This window comes from Benincasa hispida, chromosome 2 (genome assembly GCF_027475165.1).
Source record: "Benincasa hispida cultivar pf3 chromosome 2, pf3_genome.v1.1, whole genome shotgun sequence".
Classification (NCBI taxonomy): domain Eukaryota; kingdom Viridiplantae; phylum Streptophyta; class Magnoliopsida; order Cucurbitales; family Cucurbitaceae; genus Benincasa; species Benincasa hispida.
Genome location: NC_143479.1, coordinates 44,661,785 through 44,674,556, shown reverse-complemented (window position 1 = coordinate 44,674,556; position 12,772 = coordinate 44,661,785). Strand labels below are relative to the sequence as shown.

Below are 12,772 nucleotides of genomic sequence, written 5' to 3'. Positions count from 1 at the left end.
ATAAAGAATGAAAGAATTCAATAGAATTCGATTATCTGTTTAACAAATTTTATTTCTTTTTTTAATCGTTTCTCATTTTTGTTTCATTTTTTAAATAAAGAAAAATAGAACTGTGCCGGATAACTCTTTTTTATTTTCTTTTTCATTTCTATTTAATAGAAAACGAAGCATAAACATGTTTTTAACCGTGTCTTGTTTCTTATTCTTTGTATAGACCCTTACATTTATCCCATATTTTTTTTAATTATTTTTTTACTTTTGTTAATATCTGTGATATCGTAATAATTGAAAATCTGCTAGCATCCAAATATTCGTTGGAGTTGACTGCTTGATCATGATAGTCAGAATTAGCTACTAGATAATATCACAAGAGTGACAACAATAGTTACTGAAGGTGACCAATGGATGGAGCCATTGAAAACAATGGAGGAAATGAGAGAAGAGTTGAATTAAAGTGAGCTGGTAAAAATAACTTATTCAAAAAGTTGGTGAACAAAACATTGAGTTAATAATTTTTATCAACTTAACCCAAATTACGTTGTTGAGCCAAACATACAATATAAGTACTTGTAAGGTTAGATATATATATATATTTTAATATTATTATTTTTTAAATTTATTACATACGTGATTTGAAACTTATTATTCAAAATATTGTAGTTTGATTGATTAAAAAATATATATAATAAAATAGATAGATAGATCCTCATCTCTTTAAGAGACGACAAAAATGTAACTTTTCTATTCCCGTAACTTCAAAAGACAAGAATTAAGTAAAAAATCATAAAAGTTGGCATTGGGCACCTTAAAATGCCACTCTTTTTTTCAGGGTTATATTCCAATTTATTCTTTAAACAAATTAACAATCAAATGTGTAATTTAGCCATACTAATGCTTAATTAACTTTTTAAAGGAAGTAAATCGGAAGATAATATATTTTGTTAAATATATAATATTCAATTACCTTAACATGATCAATACTTATTTAAATTTAAATTCCTTTAAAAAATAAAGTGTATTGGAATATAATTTATTTTTTAAAGAAATAAAATTTAAGAAAATTCAATATAACTAGCTCAAGAATACATATATTGAAAAAGAAAAAAGGAAAGATAACAAAAGAAGAAATGAGGATGAAAGAAAAGTCACATTTCGTTCTGACAAGAGACGTTGATCTACCATTTTATTTTAAAAGTTTCAACATATTTTCAAGTTTAAAAATAATAATTTTCTTAATAAATATTCTTTAAAGTTTGAAATCTATCAAACACAAAACTGAAAGCTCATTTAATAATGGGATGATTTAAAAAATTTTGAGAATAGAAGGACGAACATGAAAGTTCATAGACTAAACTTATTATTTAATCTTTAATTTAACTCTAAAAAAATATTTACGACAATAGACGTGCATGCAATATTAAACCAAATTTTGAAAAAAAAAAAAAATATTTGAAGGTATGTGGAATAAAAGTATACATTCTTTAGTATAAAATTGAAATTTAGTTATCTAAAATGTGTTAAGAGTGAATCATGCAAGTGTAAGTATAACAAAATTATTCTCTCACCACAAAATTGTTTTCCCATTTATCTTCAATCACATAAAATGAAATTCGCACCCATTATTAAATTTTTAACCACCATGATTCTCTATTATTGAAATGTTTCATTTTAATTCAATCGGAAGAGCTATCCTATCAATCTCACTAATAGAGACGATCAATATTCTCAATGATATGGCATATATTAGCTCTGAATATGACAAATTATGCACGATCGAAGAAGATATCAACATCACATTGATATGGACCAACACCTACCTACTAATGAATTCATTGAATACAAATCCAAGAACCTCCTTTCAGAAAGATGACGGAGGCAGAAGCTTAGCAATAAGCTTTTGTTACTACGTAGCATTGTTCCCATCATCACAAATGTAACATCCCTAAAATGGCTTCATTAATCCATTAATTTCTTTAATTGAACAATTTCAAATCATAATCTTACTTTCTAATTTATTTTTTTTTCCATTCAGATGAACAAAGCAACCATTATCGAGGATGCTATAACTTACATCCAACAGTTGCAAAAGATGGTTAACATTCTCAAAGACCAACTTGTAGAATTAGAAGATTCATCAACAAAAGTTGTATGGCCAACACCAAGTGATAATAATATAGCACCAACACACTTAATCCAAACTTATGTTCAGGTTTGCCCTAATTATCTATTTCATAATATACGTTGAAATGTCTTGAATCTGATAAATGATATGCTCCGACGGTCAAGTATCGAAATCTAAGTTGAATTTGTAAGACGTAGATATAGCTAATAAACCACGTAAATCTGTATGGTGTCGTTTCTCTAATGTTTTACATTTTTTGTTTTCTTTATTTGTCTATTTCAAAATTAAACAGGCAGATGTGAGAGTTTCTCAAATTGAGGAACACAAATTTTAGATGAAAATACTTTTCCATAAACGGAAAGGCACATTCACTAAATTAATTGAAGCCTTGGATTCTCTTGGCTTTGAGCTAATTGATACAAGTACCACAACCATAAAAGAAGCAGTTATTATAACCACCATCCTCAATATCAATGTAAGTCCTCAAGATATTCTAAAAATTAATCTAATTTAAATTCTACATTTACCAATACTTAACTTAAGTTACTTAGTTTTGTTACCTATTTTATTTGATAACCATGTTTCAAAGAATATTCAAGTCAAACTCGAATTCAATTTGTGTATTATATATTGGATGGTGAACTTGAAAACTATAGTAAAGAAATTAAGAAAAAACGAGTAGAACTGGAATTTCGAGCTGGTTGATAACCAACAATCACTCTTTGAATGGTTAGTGGTCATTGAATCAAAGTTACTGGTCACTAGCTCTCAATTCCTAGTCTCCACCGCTGATTTCTAGTCTTAGGTCTTGGTAGTAGAAGTAGTTGTCGATCCTCGGTCCTTCGTAATGATCATCAGTTCTAGAATGAATGATAAATTTAGAGTAATTTTGGATGAAGATTTAGTGTGTTAGATTACATTATCAGTTAGCCTCTCTTAGATATATTTTTTAATATTTTATTTATCAGGGGAACTTTTGGAAGTCAACTACTCAGCAAACTGAAGAGTTGCTGCTTGAGATCGTCAATGGATTTTAAAGACATTATATATATGCGCACAATCATATACAATATGCTTTTGAGATATTTCTACTTAATTTTTAAACTTTTTATTTATTTAGAAGTGGCATATTCCAAGCTATATCATTATAGTTTTGTAAGAGTTTAACTATTTAGAAATTTTAACTTTGGGCTTCACATGGATTTGTCCTTCAAATAATGTTACTTGTTATTAGGTTGCCGAAAGCTTTTCTTAAGTAATTACATTTGAAGATATAATAGAATCTCCATTGTCCATTTTATGCATAAACTTTTCTGATTTTATTTTTTATTTCATGCAAAAGATCTCATACCAATGAAGATATATAATTATTCACATGTTAAATTATTTTGAATTTGTTATCTAGTACTTCGAACGACTAAATACGGAAAAGTCGAGGTCCAGATGCAAGGACGTTGATTTTTCAATTTGAAATTAAAGAGTAAAAAAAGAGAAAAATTGAATTGGGAATAAGGGCAAAAACTAAAAGGAAAAGAGAGTTACAGAAAAGAGAAAGAGAGAGATTGAGAGATTAAAAATGGGTATTTTAGCATCAAATATTTGAGATGTTGAAAATAGAACAAATGGTGATGAGTTAAAATCACATATGGTAAGTTTTCTTTTTTGTTTAAGAAAATTTCAAAATTTTGTGGGTATTTTTTATTTGTAGTTGATTTTGGATGTGTTATGAGAAAAAGAAGGTCAAAACGAGTTGGGATTTATTTTGAAGGACATAAAGGTTGGAAAGAAAATCTCATATTTAATTTGTTAAGTTAAATAGTAGAGAAGAACGGAAAAAAAGGGAGAAAACCTAAATCAAACAAGAAGCAGCCTTCGCCATAGCGGTTATGGCAAAGAGTAGAGAGAGATCAATTGAAGATTTTAAAAATAAATAAATAAAAACTGGGAACTTATCACGTTGGAGAGGAACCAATACGAAAAATAGAATTTGGAATTCTTATAGGTTCGAAAGGAAAAAAAAATGTTTATTTAACTGAAAATGGTGTGAGAAAGGAATTAATGTTATGAATAATATAGTTTATAAAGTATTTGTGAAACAAATTTTAGAATTAAGGTATAACTTAAATGTATTGACAAAAATAGGGTAGAAAAATCGTGTATCCTATATACGATTTTCTACCAATCCACTCACCAACCACCGTGTGCTTGCCATATAGGACTCGTGGAATGATTTTTGTAGTTTTCTTTCATTCCTTTTAATTTTTCATTGATTGGATATAATGTTTCTCAATATGAAATAAATGTTTGTAAAACATCGAAAGTGCAATTTCGTAATAATCGGAGTTTAAGAGAGAGACATGAATGAACCAAAATCATCTGAAGAGGGATTCTGAGAACATGTGTAACGACATGGCTCCTTAAGACTTAAACTAGATCGTTACAACATGTGTGCATACATTACAAATCGACACTTTTTCATGATTTGGTAAAAATCAATTAAATACCATAAAAATAAATAACTGAAATTCATTTAGCAAGATACCCTTAAAAAAACATAAAACAAAACTATAAAATTATCCTAAAAAATTTAAGAATACGAAAACTAGAACTTCAGGTTCAAACATCAAAACTATAAGTTTTAAAATATAAAAAATCTTGAAAACATGAGCGAAAGCATATGACTGATCCCAGTGACTCGATCATAGATTTTGTCTGTCATTTATCGGTGTACCCTTACCTTTTCCTCAAAAGGAAACATGAGAAGGAATGACCATAAAAAACTCAGTAAGTAACTCCATTACCGAGGTTAGGCTAAGCATTTATGTTCAATAAATGCAATATGAACTGAACATTCTGAGCTGGTGAGACCTAATCTGAAGTGTTAAAGTTGTACATGGACGGTCATTTAAGTGAACAATTTAATTCACCCTACCGTAGGTGAGATGTACTCATACTAACTGGTGAATCTGAAGGAACACATAACTGGTGATCCCGAAGGCGCACATAAACTAGTGGACCCGAAGGCGCACATAATATGGGTGACCCAAAACTACACATAAACTGGTGGACCCGAAGGCGTACATAATTAAATCAAAAGTGTATATAGCTACGAGTAGGAGGGCAATTGTCACTAATTTGGTCTTTCAAGAAACATGCGATAAAATGGTCCCTTATCATGAAATCATAACATAACATTTAATAAATTCATAGCCTAATATCTCATAAATTCATAACATAACATTTAATAAATTCATGAACTCATAACCTAATATCTCATAAATTCATAACATGTCGTAACTAAATTCCAACAATAAAAATATATCTTTTCTAAAATTGTTGGGCAAAACAAAAAATAATAGTTTAAATCTATTTTGTCTAAAGCAAAGGTAGCCACAATAGTATAGTTATCTAGAATATAGGCCCATGTCCAATTATCCTCTTAATATATCTCATAAAACTCTAAATCATGTTCATACTTATAACATACTCAAACATTTTTATCACGTATTCATATATCCTTTTTAATTGGTTCATACAATCTCGAAACCAACAAATTTATCATTTAAATTTATTGCCTAGTTCCAATAATAAGATTACTTACTTCAAAATTAAATCCAAATAAACCAAAGCAAGCTCATCTTCTCCCTGCCATGCAAGACCTTGAAACAACACCTAAAATAATAAATCCAATATTTAAATCTTTTGGGTTTAACCCCAATTAACCAATTTATTCAGAGGTTTCCAATTTAACTTTATTGAAATTGTGGCGGGTTCCAACAATGCAAGCGGCGAGGCAGTGGCTCGTGCAGACGGTGGCGGTAGTTGGGTCAACGGCTGAACGTGCGTGGGAGGGAGAGGGTTGGGCGGCTGAACTAGTAAGGAAGAGGGAGGTGGCGGCGATGGACGGCGCTGGTCGTCGACTACCGAACGACGTGCGACTGGTGAAGGAAGAGGACTGGAAGCAGCGGCTGCTAAGGCTCTAATCGGTAGAGTATGAGGGGCTATTTGGGGTCAAGATGAGATGAAACGAGATGAAATGGTATCTTATATTAGCTCATCGTTTGGGGGCCAACATCTTATATCACCCATTTTCTATATCCAACTACACCGAGTTGGAAACAGTGTAGCTTTATCTCACCGCCTCAACTTTCTCTCTCTGTCCTCTCCATCTCTCTTTCTGTTCTCTCCCTCTCCCATTCAATCGCTCAATGCCGGGGAAGAACTAATGCCGCCACACTCCATAGTAAACGACGGCGATCTCGGCTATGGCGTTTAACGGCAACAACGCACTAAAAAAAATGGAGAACCGACTGACACTGGCAAATAGTTTCAGAAAATGCAGAAAAAAAGAAGAAAAAAATCAGTAGAAGCAGAGGGATTCCGAGCAATGCTTAGCATCGACCAACTAGCTGATTCTGCTTCAAGGGCATTACTTACTGATTGAAAGTTTTTTTAAGAAAAGGAAATTAAAAAATCAAAAAATCAAAAAAAAAAAAATAAAGAAAGACTCTGTTCATTTCTATTTATAAGGAATGAATATCAAATCAAAAAAAAAAAAAAAAAAAAAAATGTTGGAGGCTCAAATGATCCCAACCGAGTCCTCCAAATTTTGGGTAGTTTTACTTGTTATTTGAAGAATTTCCAAATTTTTATTTTTTATTTTAAAAAAAAGGGTGAAAATTATGATTCCACTACTTGAAGTCACATGTTGGGAAAATTTCAAGGTTGAATTGGGGAGATTTTATTTTCAAACTACTCCATGTCAAAAGGGAAAAAATTTAATTATCCCACCTCAATCATGGTAAGTCAAATTTCCAATTAATTTGGACCAAATCTCATTAACATTCAAAGCCAAAATTAGTGTGGAACTCTTCATCAAGTCAAGACTTCTATGTAAAACCACTCTTCCAAATAATTTTGATTAACTTCCCAAATCAATTAATAGAAATCAAATTTGTAAAATAACTACTTAGGTTTAAAAGGAATGTTTGGAGTGAAAGATCCAAAATTAAATCCTTGACCAAATTTTAGGGTTATAAAAAAAATATGTATACTTAAAAAAAAAAAAAAATCAATCCACATTTTATTCAGTAATTAATATAATCAATTTTAATTATTTCAATATAAATTATCAATGGAATCATTTTAGATTATTTTAATATAAAATTGAACTATATATCATATCTTGAGATTGGAAAGAATAAAAAAATGCAATCAATATCTTATTCCAAATAGGATGGATACAATAATTGGATTATAAGATTTAAAAAAAAAAATAGTGTTCATTTAGTCAAATTATTATAAAGTACAAAAATTGAACCAGATAGCACTGACATAACAAGAACTCCCCACATTCTATATCATTTCAGCGTCGCAAACAGCCTCTGAAAGAGATAACGGGGGAGTGGTCTTTCTTTGCGTGCGTAGGGAGGAGAAAAAAAAAGAGAATTTTATTTTTTTTCTTTTTAATTCTCTTTTTTACTTTTTTTTGGGTTTTTTTTTAAATATAGAAAAATGAACCAAAATATTTACAAAATATATCAAAATTTGTATCTATCAGTGACATTGATAGAAATCTATTAGTGTCTATCATTGATAGTTTTAAAATTGTTATATTTTGTAAATATTTTCAACAGTTTTACCATTTGAAATAATTTCTTTTTTTTTAACTTCACTCAACTACTATATATATATAGATATATATATATAACTTGTAACCCTTTCCTTTTTCCGTCTCAAATTCAAAATTCCCACTCTTTTTAAAAATTAACTTCTTAAATCCTTTTAGGAAAATAAATTTAAATCAGTTATCCCAAAAAAAATTGATTTAGATTAATTATCTTCTTCAAATTATAATCAATTTTCAAATCTCTAAATTTTAATTCAATTCCCAAATTAAAGTAAAATTTGAGATAAATCCAGATTATCCTTAAATTAAATTTAAGTTCCCAATTACTTCATCGAAGAAAATTTTAAAATTAAATAATCTTTACACAATAATTCAATATAACCTCAAAATTCAAAATAACTCCAAAATATTTCAAGATAATTAAGTTTAAATTACCTGAAATTTTGAGATGTCACAACATGAAAATCTAGTTAAGAAAGACTTAAAAGGAACTGAAAGTTACTACCTAAACTAATAAGGCGCACCTTCCTTTTTGATGGCTGAACTTCATAGTTAAGTATGCTTAGCTTGAAGTAATCCTATGTTGGGTAACCTTCTAGGAATTTTCTTAGGATGCATGTGAGCGAGGACAAAACATCAAAACTAAAAGTTTAAAAAAAAAAAAAACATGAAAAGAAATCTACATATCATGAGCAGAAGCATAAAACTGGTTCAATTAAGTATACACACTACCTCTAGTAAGTTCCGTAGATTAGATTTTAGTCCAAAATTAAGTGGGCATTAACAAATTGACACCAACAGTCAGTGGGCACTCCAGAATCCTCAAGAAACTGCAACAAAACTACTCGAATCTTACCTCAACCAGAAAATCTATCCAAAACCGATGACCAAAACAAACAACGACTGTGAAAACAGACTGGGCTGGGACCTGTGGCGGCGGCTCGTCAAACAGAAGTGGTTGGTCCTCGAACCCGTGCTCGACGCGAAGAATGACAACATGCAGTCAAGAGGGCGAGGGATGGTGGACACTCGGCTTCCGATCTGGGCGGCGCTGGCTGAGGCAAGAGGGGAAACGGCGAATGGCGACTTGCGGATGCGTGTGGCTGGAGGGCGGCGACTGGGTGACTTGGGGCCGTGGTGGTGGCGGCGGAACGAGTAGGGCGGCGCTGAGTAGTTGAGCGAAGCGAACGGTGAGGCGACTGGCTTCGTTGGCAGACGCAACGTGGATAAAGGCAACGACGGCTAGGTCTCGAACAACCGAGAGAAAGGAAAAAATCTTAGAGGGCATTGCTTTGGGAAATTTTCACAAAATGACCTAAAACCCAAAAACTTTTCTACCAATGGTCTCTTCCTAAAAACTTTTCTAACACTGACCTTTTCTCTATGCGAAATATCAAAATTACCCCTAGTTTTTAAAAAGCCTTTAGACCGCACTATATTTATTCTTCCTTCTACGATTTCTTCAGCCTTTCATTCAATGTGCATTCAACACACCACCAACATTCCACCAAAACATTTATTCCCAACTAATATTCTGAAGAGAATAGAATGTCTCTCTCATTATTCACTTACTGTCGTTGAACTCCCCACGAAATTCTCTCATTGTTCTCTCTTAGCTTTCTCTCAGAGTTTTAACCCAACATCTTCGAATTCTCTCGTAGCTTTCTCTCTCATAGTTGGATTCAATCCACATTTCTTCTTCCTTTAACGATTTCTTTAACTCTTCATTCAATGTACGATTGCTTCTCTCAAATCGCTTTCATAATAAGTGTCACTTCGCATTAAATTACTATACGATCGTGTATAATTTACTACACGATCATCGAATAAATGATCGTGTAATAAATTATACACGGTCTTATAGTAAATTATAAACGAGCGTGTAGTAATTTACACGATCGTTTAGTAAATAATAAACGACCGTGTAGTAATTTATACACGATCGTTTAGTAAAATTATAAACGATCGTTTAGTAATATATGCAATGAGTAATATGAGGAATCGTTTACTATATGATCGTTTATAATACAAGGAATCATTTATTATGCGATCATTTAGTAAATTACTATGCGATCGTTTACAAATTACTACATGATCGTTCATAAATTACAACATGATCGTTTAGTAAATTATAAACGATCGTGTAGTAAATTATACACAATCGAGTAGTAAATTATAAATGATCGTGTAGTAATTTAATGTTGAATGATCGTGTATAATTTACTAAATGATCGTGTAGTAAATTATACATGTAGTAAATTATACTCATTGCATATATTACTAAATGATCGTGTATAAATTACTACACGATCGTGTAGTAATTTATACACGATCGCATAGTTATTTATATACGATCGTTCACTTATCAATGATTTGTTTATCCAATTTTAGATCAATGGTGCTACTTTGCATCTTTGTACAATTTGGTGAGGATTGGGATGAGTTCAGAAGAAATTATGTTGGTGGTCATATGAAATGTCTGAAAGTCAGAAATGATATAACAGTCAGTGAATTAGTGTGTATGATGCACTAAAGACTGGATATCAATCCGGATATGTTTGATATACACATCAAATGTTGCTACAATCTGTTGGTCCCGGCTCCCCCAATTGACATAGTCGACGATGAAGATCTTAGCTTCTTTTTAGAAGGCAGTGAGATATCCTAGATGCCATTATTTGCATCAGTTACACCTACTAACAGTCATGGAGTACACCAACATTGCAATCTAACCGATCTCCAAATCCAATTCATACCATGTCTTCAATTGATGATCATATTGTGCCATGTAACTTAGGGGATGACCGAAGTGAAGCTTGGTTTGGTCAGAATAGTGAACCCAGATGTACTTCACAATTCAATACTGAACATGGATATAGACAAACTTCTTCAACACCTAACATCCATGTTCCAACCCCACCTGTTCCCGTTCCACCGGTTGTGATATACATTCCACCGTTCCAACCGAACTATTTGTTGATATACCCGGACTATCAGAGGGCCCATCGTATGACAACCTCGTCACAATACCTCATGACTGTCTGAATGACGAGGATATGAAGGTCAGTCAAATTTTCTTTTTGAAATATGACTTGTCAGTTAAATTATCGATGCTTACAGTAAGAAATAAATTTGATTACTACATAAAAAAGTCAACGAAGAGCTTGCTAACTATTCGGTGTTCGGTGGAGGAATGAAAGTGGAGGGTTTGTGCCAAGAAAATGAAAGAAAGTGATTCTTTCAAAGTGACCAAATATCCCAGGGAACATACATGTTCTCTTGAAATGAGAACTGGTAATCATCGACAAGTAAAAAGTTGGGTTATTGGACACTTAATAAAGTCCAAATACGAACAAATTGACCAAACCTACTGCCCAAAAGATATAATTAAGGGCGTCCGACGAGAATATAGAGTGAACATTACCTATGGACAGACTTATCGGGCTAGAGAGTACGAATTAGTATATGCACGAGGGCCGCCAGAAGGATCATATACTGTTGTTAAGGCATACGGTGAGGCACTTAAGCTTGCAAATCAAGGTACCATATTTGAGGTTGAAGTAGAAGACGAACAATACTTTAAGTACGTCTTCATGGCACTTGGTCTGTGTATTAGGGGTTTTCTAAACTACATCCGCCCAGTAATCGTTGTTGATAGGACCCATTTGCATGTGAAATACAAAGGTATGTTGTTAATTGCAACGTGTATTGATGAAAATAACAATATATATCCTATCGCCTTCAGTATTGTAGATGGTGAGAACGATGCATCATGGACTTGGTTCATGACTCATTTGAAGGCTTCAATAGGAGACGTTCCCAATCTAGTGATTATATCAGATCGTCACATCTCAATTGTAAAGGCGGTTGTAGGGATATTCCCTGATGCATTTCATGCCCTGTGTATATACCATATTCGGAACAAATTGGTGCAAGAATAAGGACATAATCCTATATTTCTACCTAGGCGAAAACATATAGAATGTCTGACTTTTAAATGTATTGGGCTAAGCTCTATCAATATCCTGGTGTGACGGCCTATCTTGAGGAGGTTGGATTACAACGGTGGGCAAGGGTTTATCAAGTCCTTTGTAGGTATGACAAGATGATGACAAATATAGTAGAATGCCTCAATGGGGTGTTGAAAGATGCTCGAGAACTACTAATAACAAAGCTATTAGAGCATATCCACGATTGGTTCTATATCCGACGTACACATGCAATGGCTTGCACAAACATTGTAACTGATTATGCAATGAGTATTTTTAAGGAATCATAATTGATGTCTAGAACATATCATGTTTTTTCGGTGTATATGCATATAATTAATGTGGACGATGGATAATTTTTGGAAGGGTTGGTTGATCTTCGTTCACGGACATGTATATGTATGGAGTTTGATTGCCTCGAGATCCCATGCTCCCATGCAATATCTGCAGTGACCCTGAGAAATATTAATGTTTAAACATTATGCGCAAAATGGTTTACAGTTGAGTGTGTGCTTGCTGCTTATGCTGAACCAATCTTCCAAGTCGGGCACAGTCAAGAATGGGTTGGAGATTTTGAACCAATTCTACCACCGCAAAAGGTAATAATTATAGGTCGACGTCAAACCGTCAGGATACCTTCTATTGGAGAGAAGCAACGACAAATACACAAGTGTACACGATGTGGTCAGACAGGACTAACAAGAAAACGTGCTGACAAACGTTGATAACACCTGACACTGGCCAATCTAGACTAAACAATATGTAATTTTTGCTTTCGCTTTGATTTTTCTGTACAACACCAATTATAGTATACAATATGTAATTTTAGCACCAATTATACTGTACAAATTTACACTATACAATATATAATTTTAGCACCAATTATATTCTGTACAACACCAATTATACTGTGCAATATGTAACTTTAGCACAAATTTATCTAAATGATCGCTTAATTAAATGTACAACACCAATTGTATTCTACAAATTTAGCACAAATTTATCTAAACGAAAACTAAACCATCGCATAAT

General features: G+C 32.4%; 1 protein-coding gene and 1 pseudogene across 1 annotated transcript; both read left to right on the top strand.

The window, feature by feature from the left end:
* The first annotated feature begins 1,801 nt into the window (after nucleotides 1-1,801).
* Nucleotides 1,802-3,159, top strand: LOC150037927 (transcription factor DYT1-like; annotated as a pseudogene).
* Nucleotides 3,160-10,972: 7,813 nt separating this feature from the next.
* Nucleotides 10,973-11,692, top strand: LOC120072075 (protein FAR-RED ELONGATED HYPOCOTYL 3-like). The gene has a single exon (XM_039024496.1). It carries the CDS (start codon nucleotides 10,973-10,975, stop codon nucleotides 11,690-11,692), a length of 720 nt encoding a protein of 239 aa, XP_038880424.1.
* Nucleotides 11,693-12,772: the final 1,080 nt, after the last annotated feature.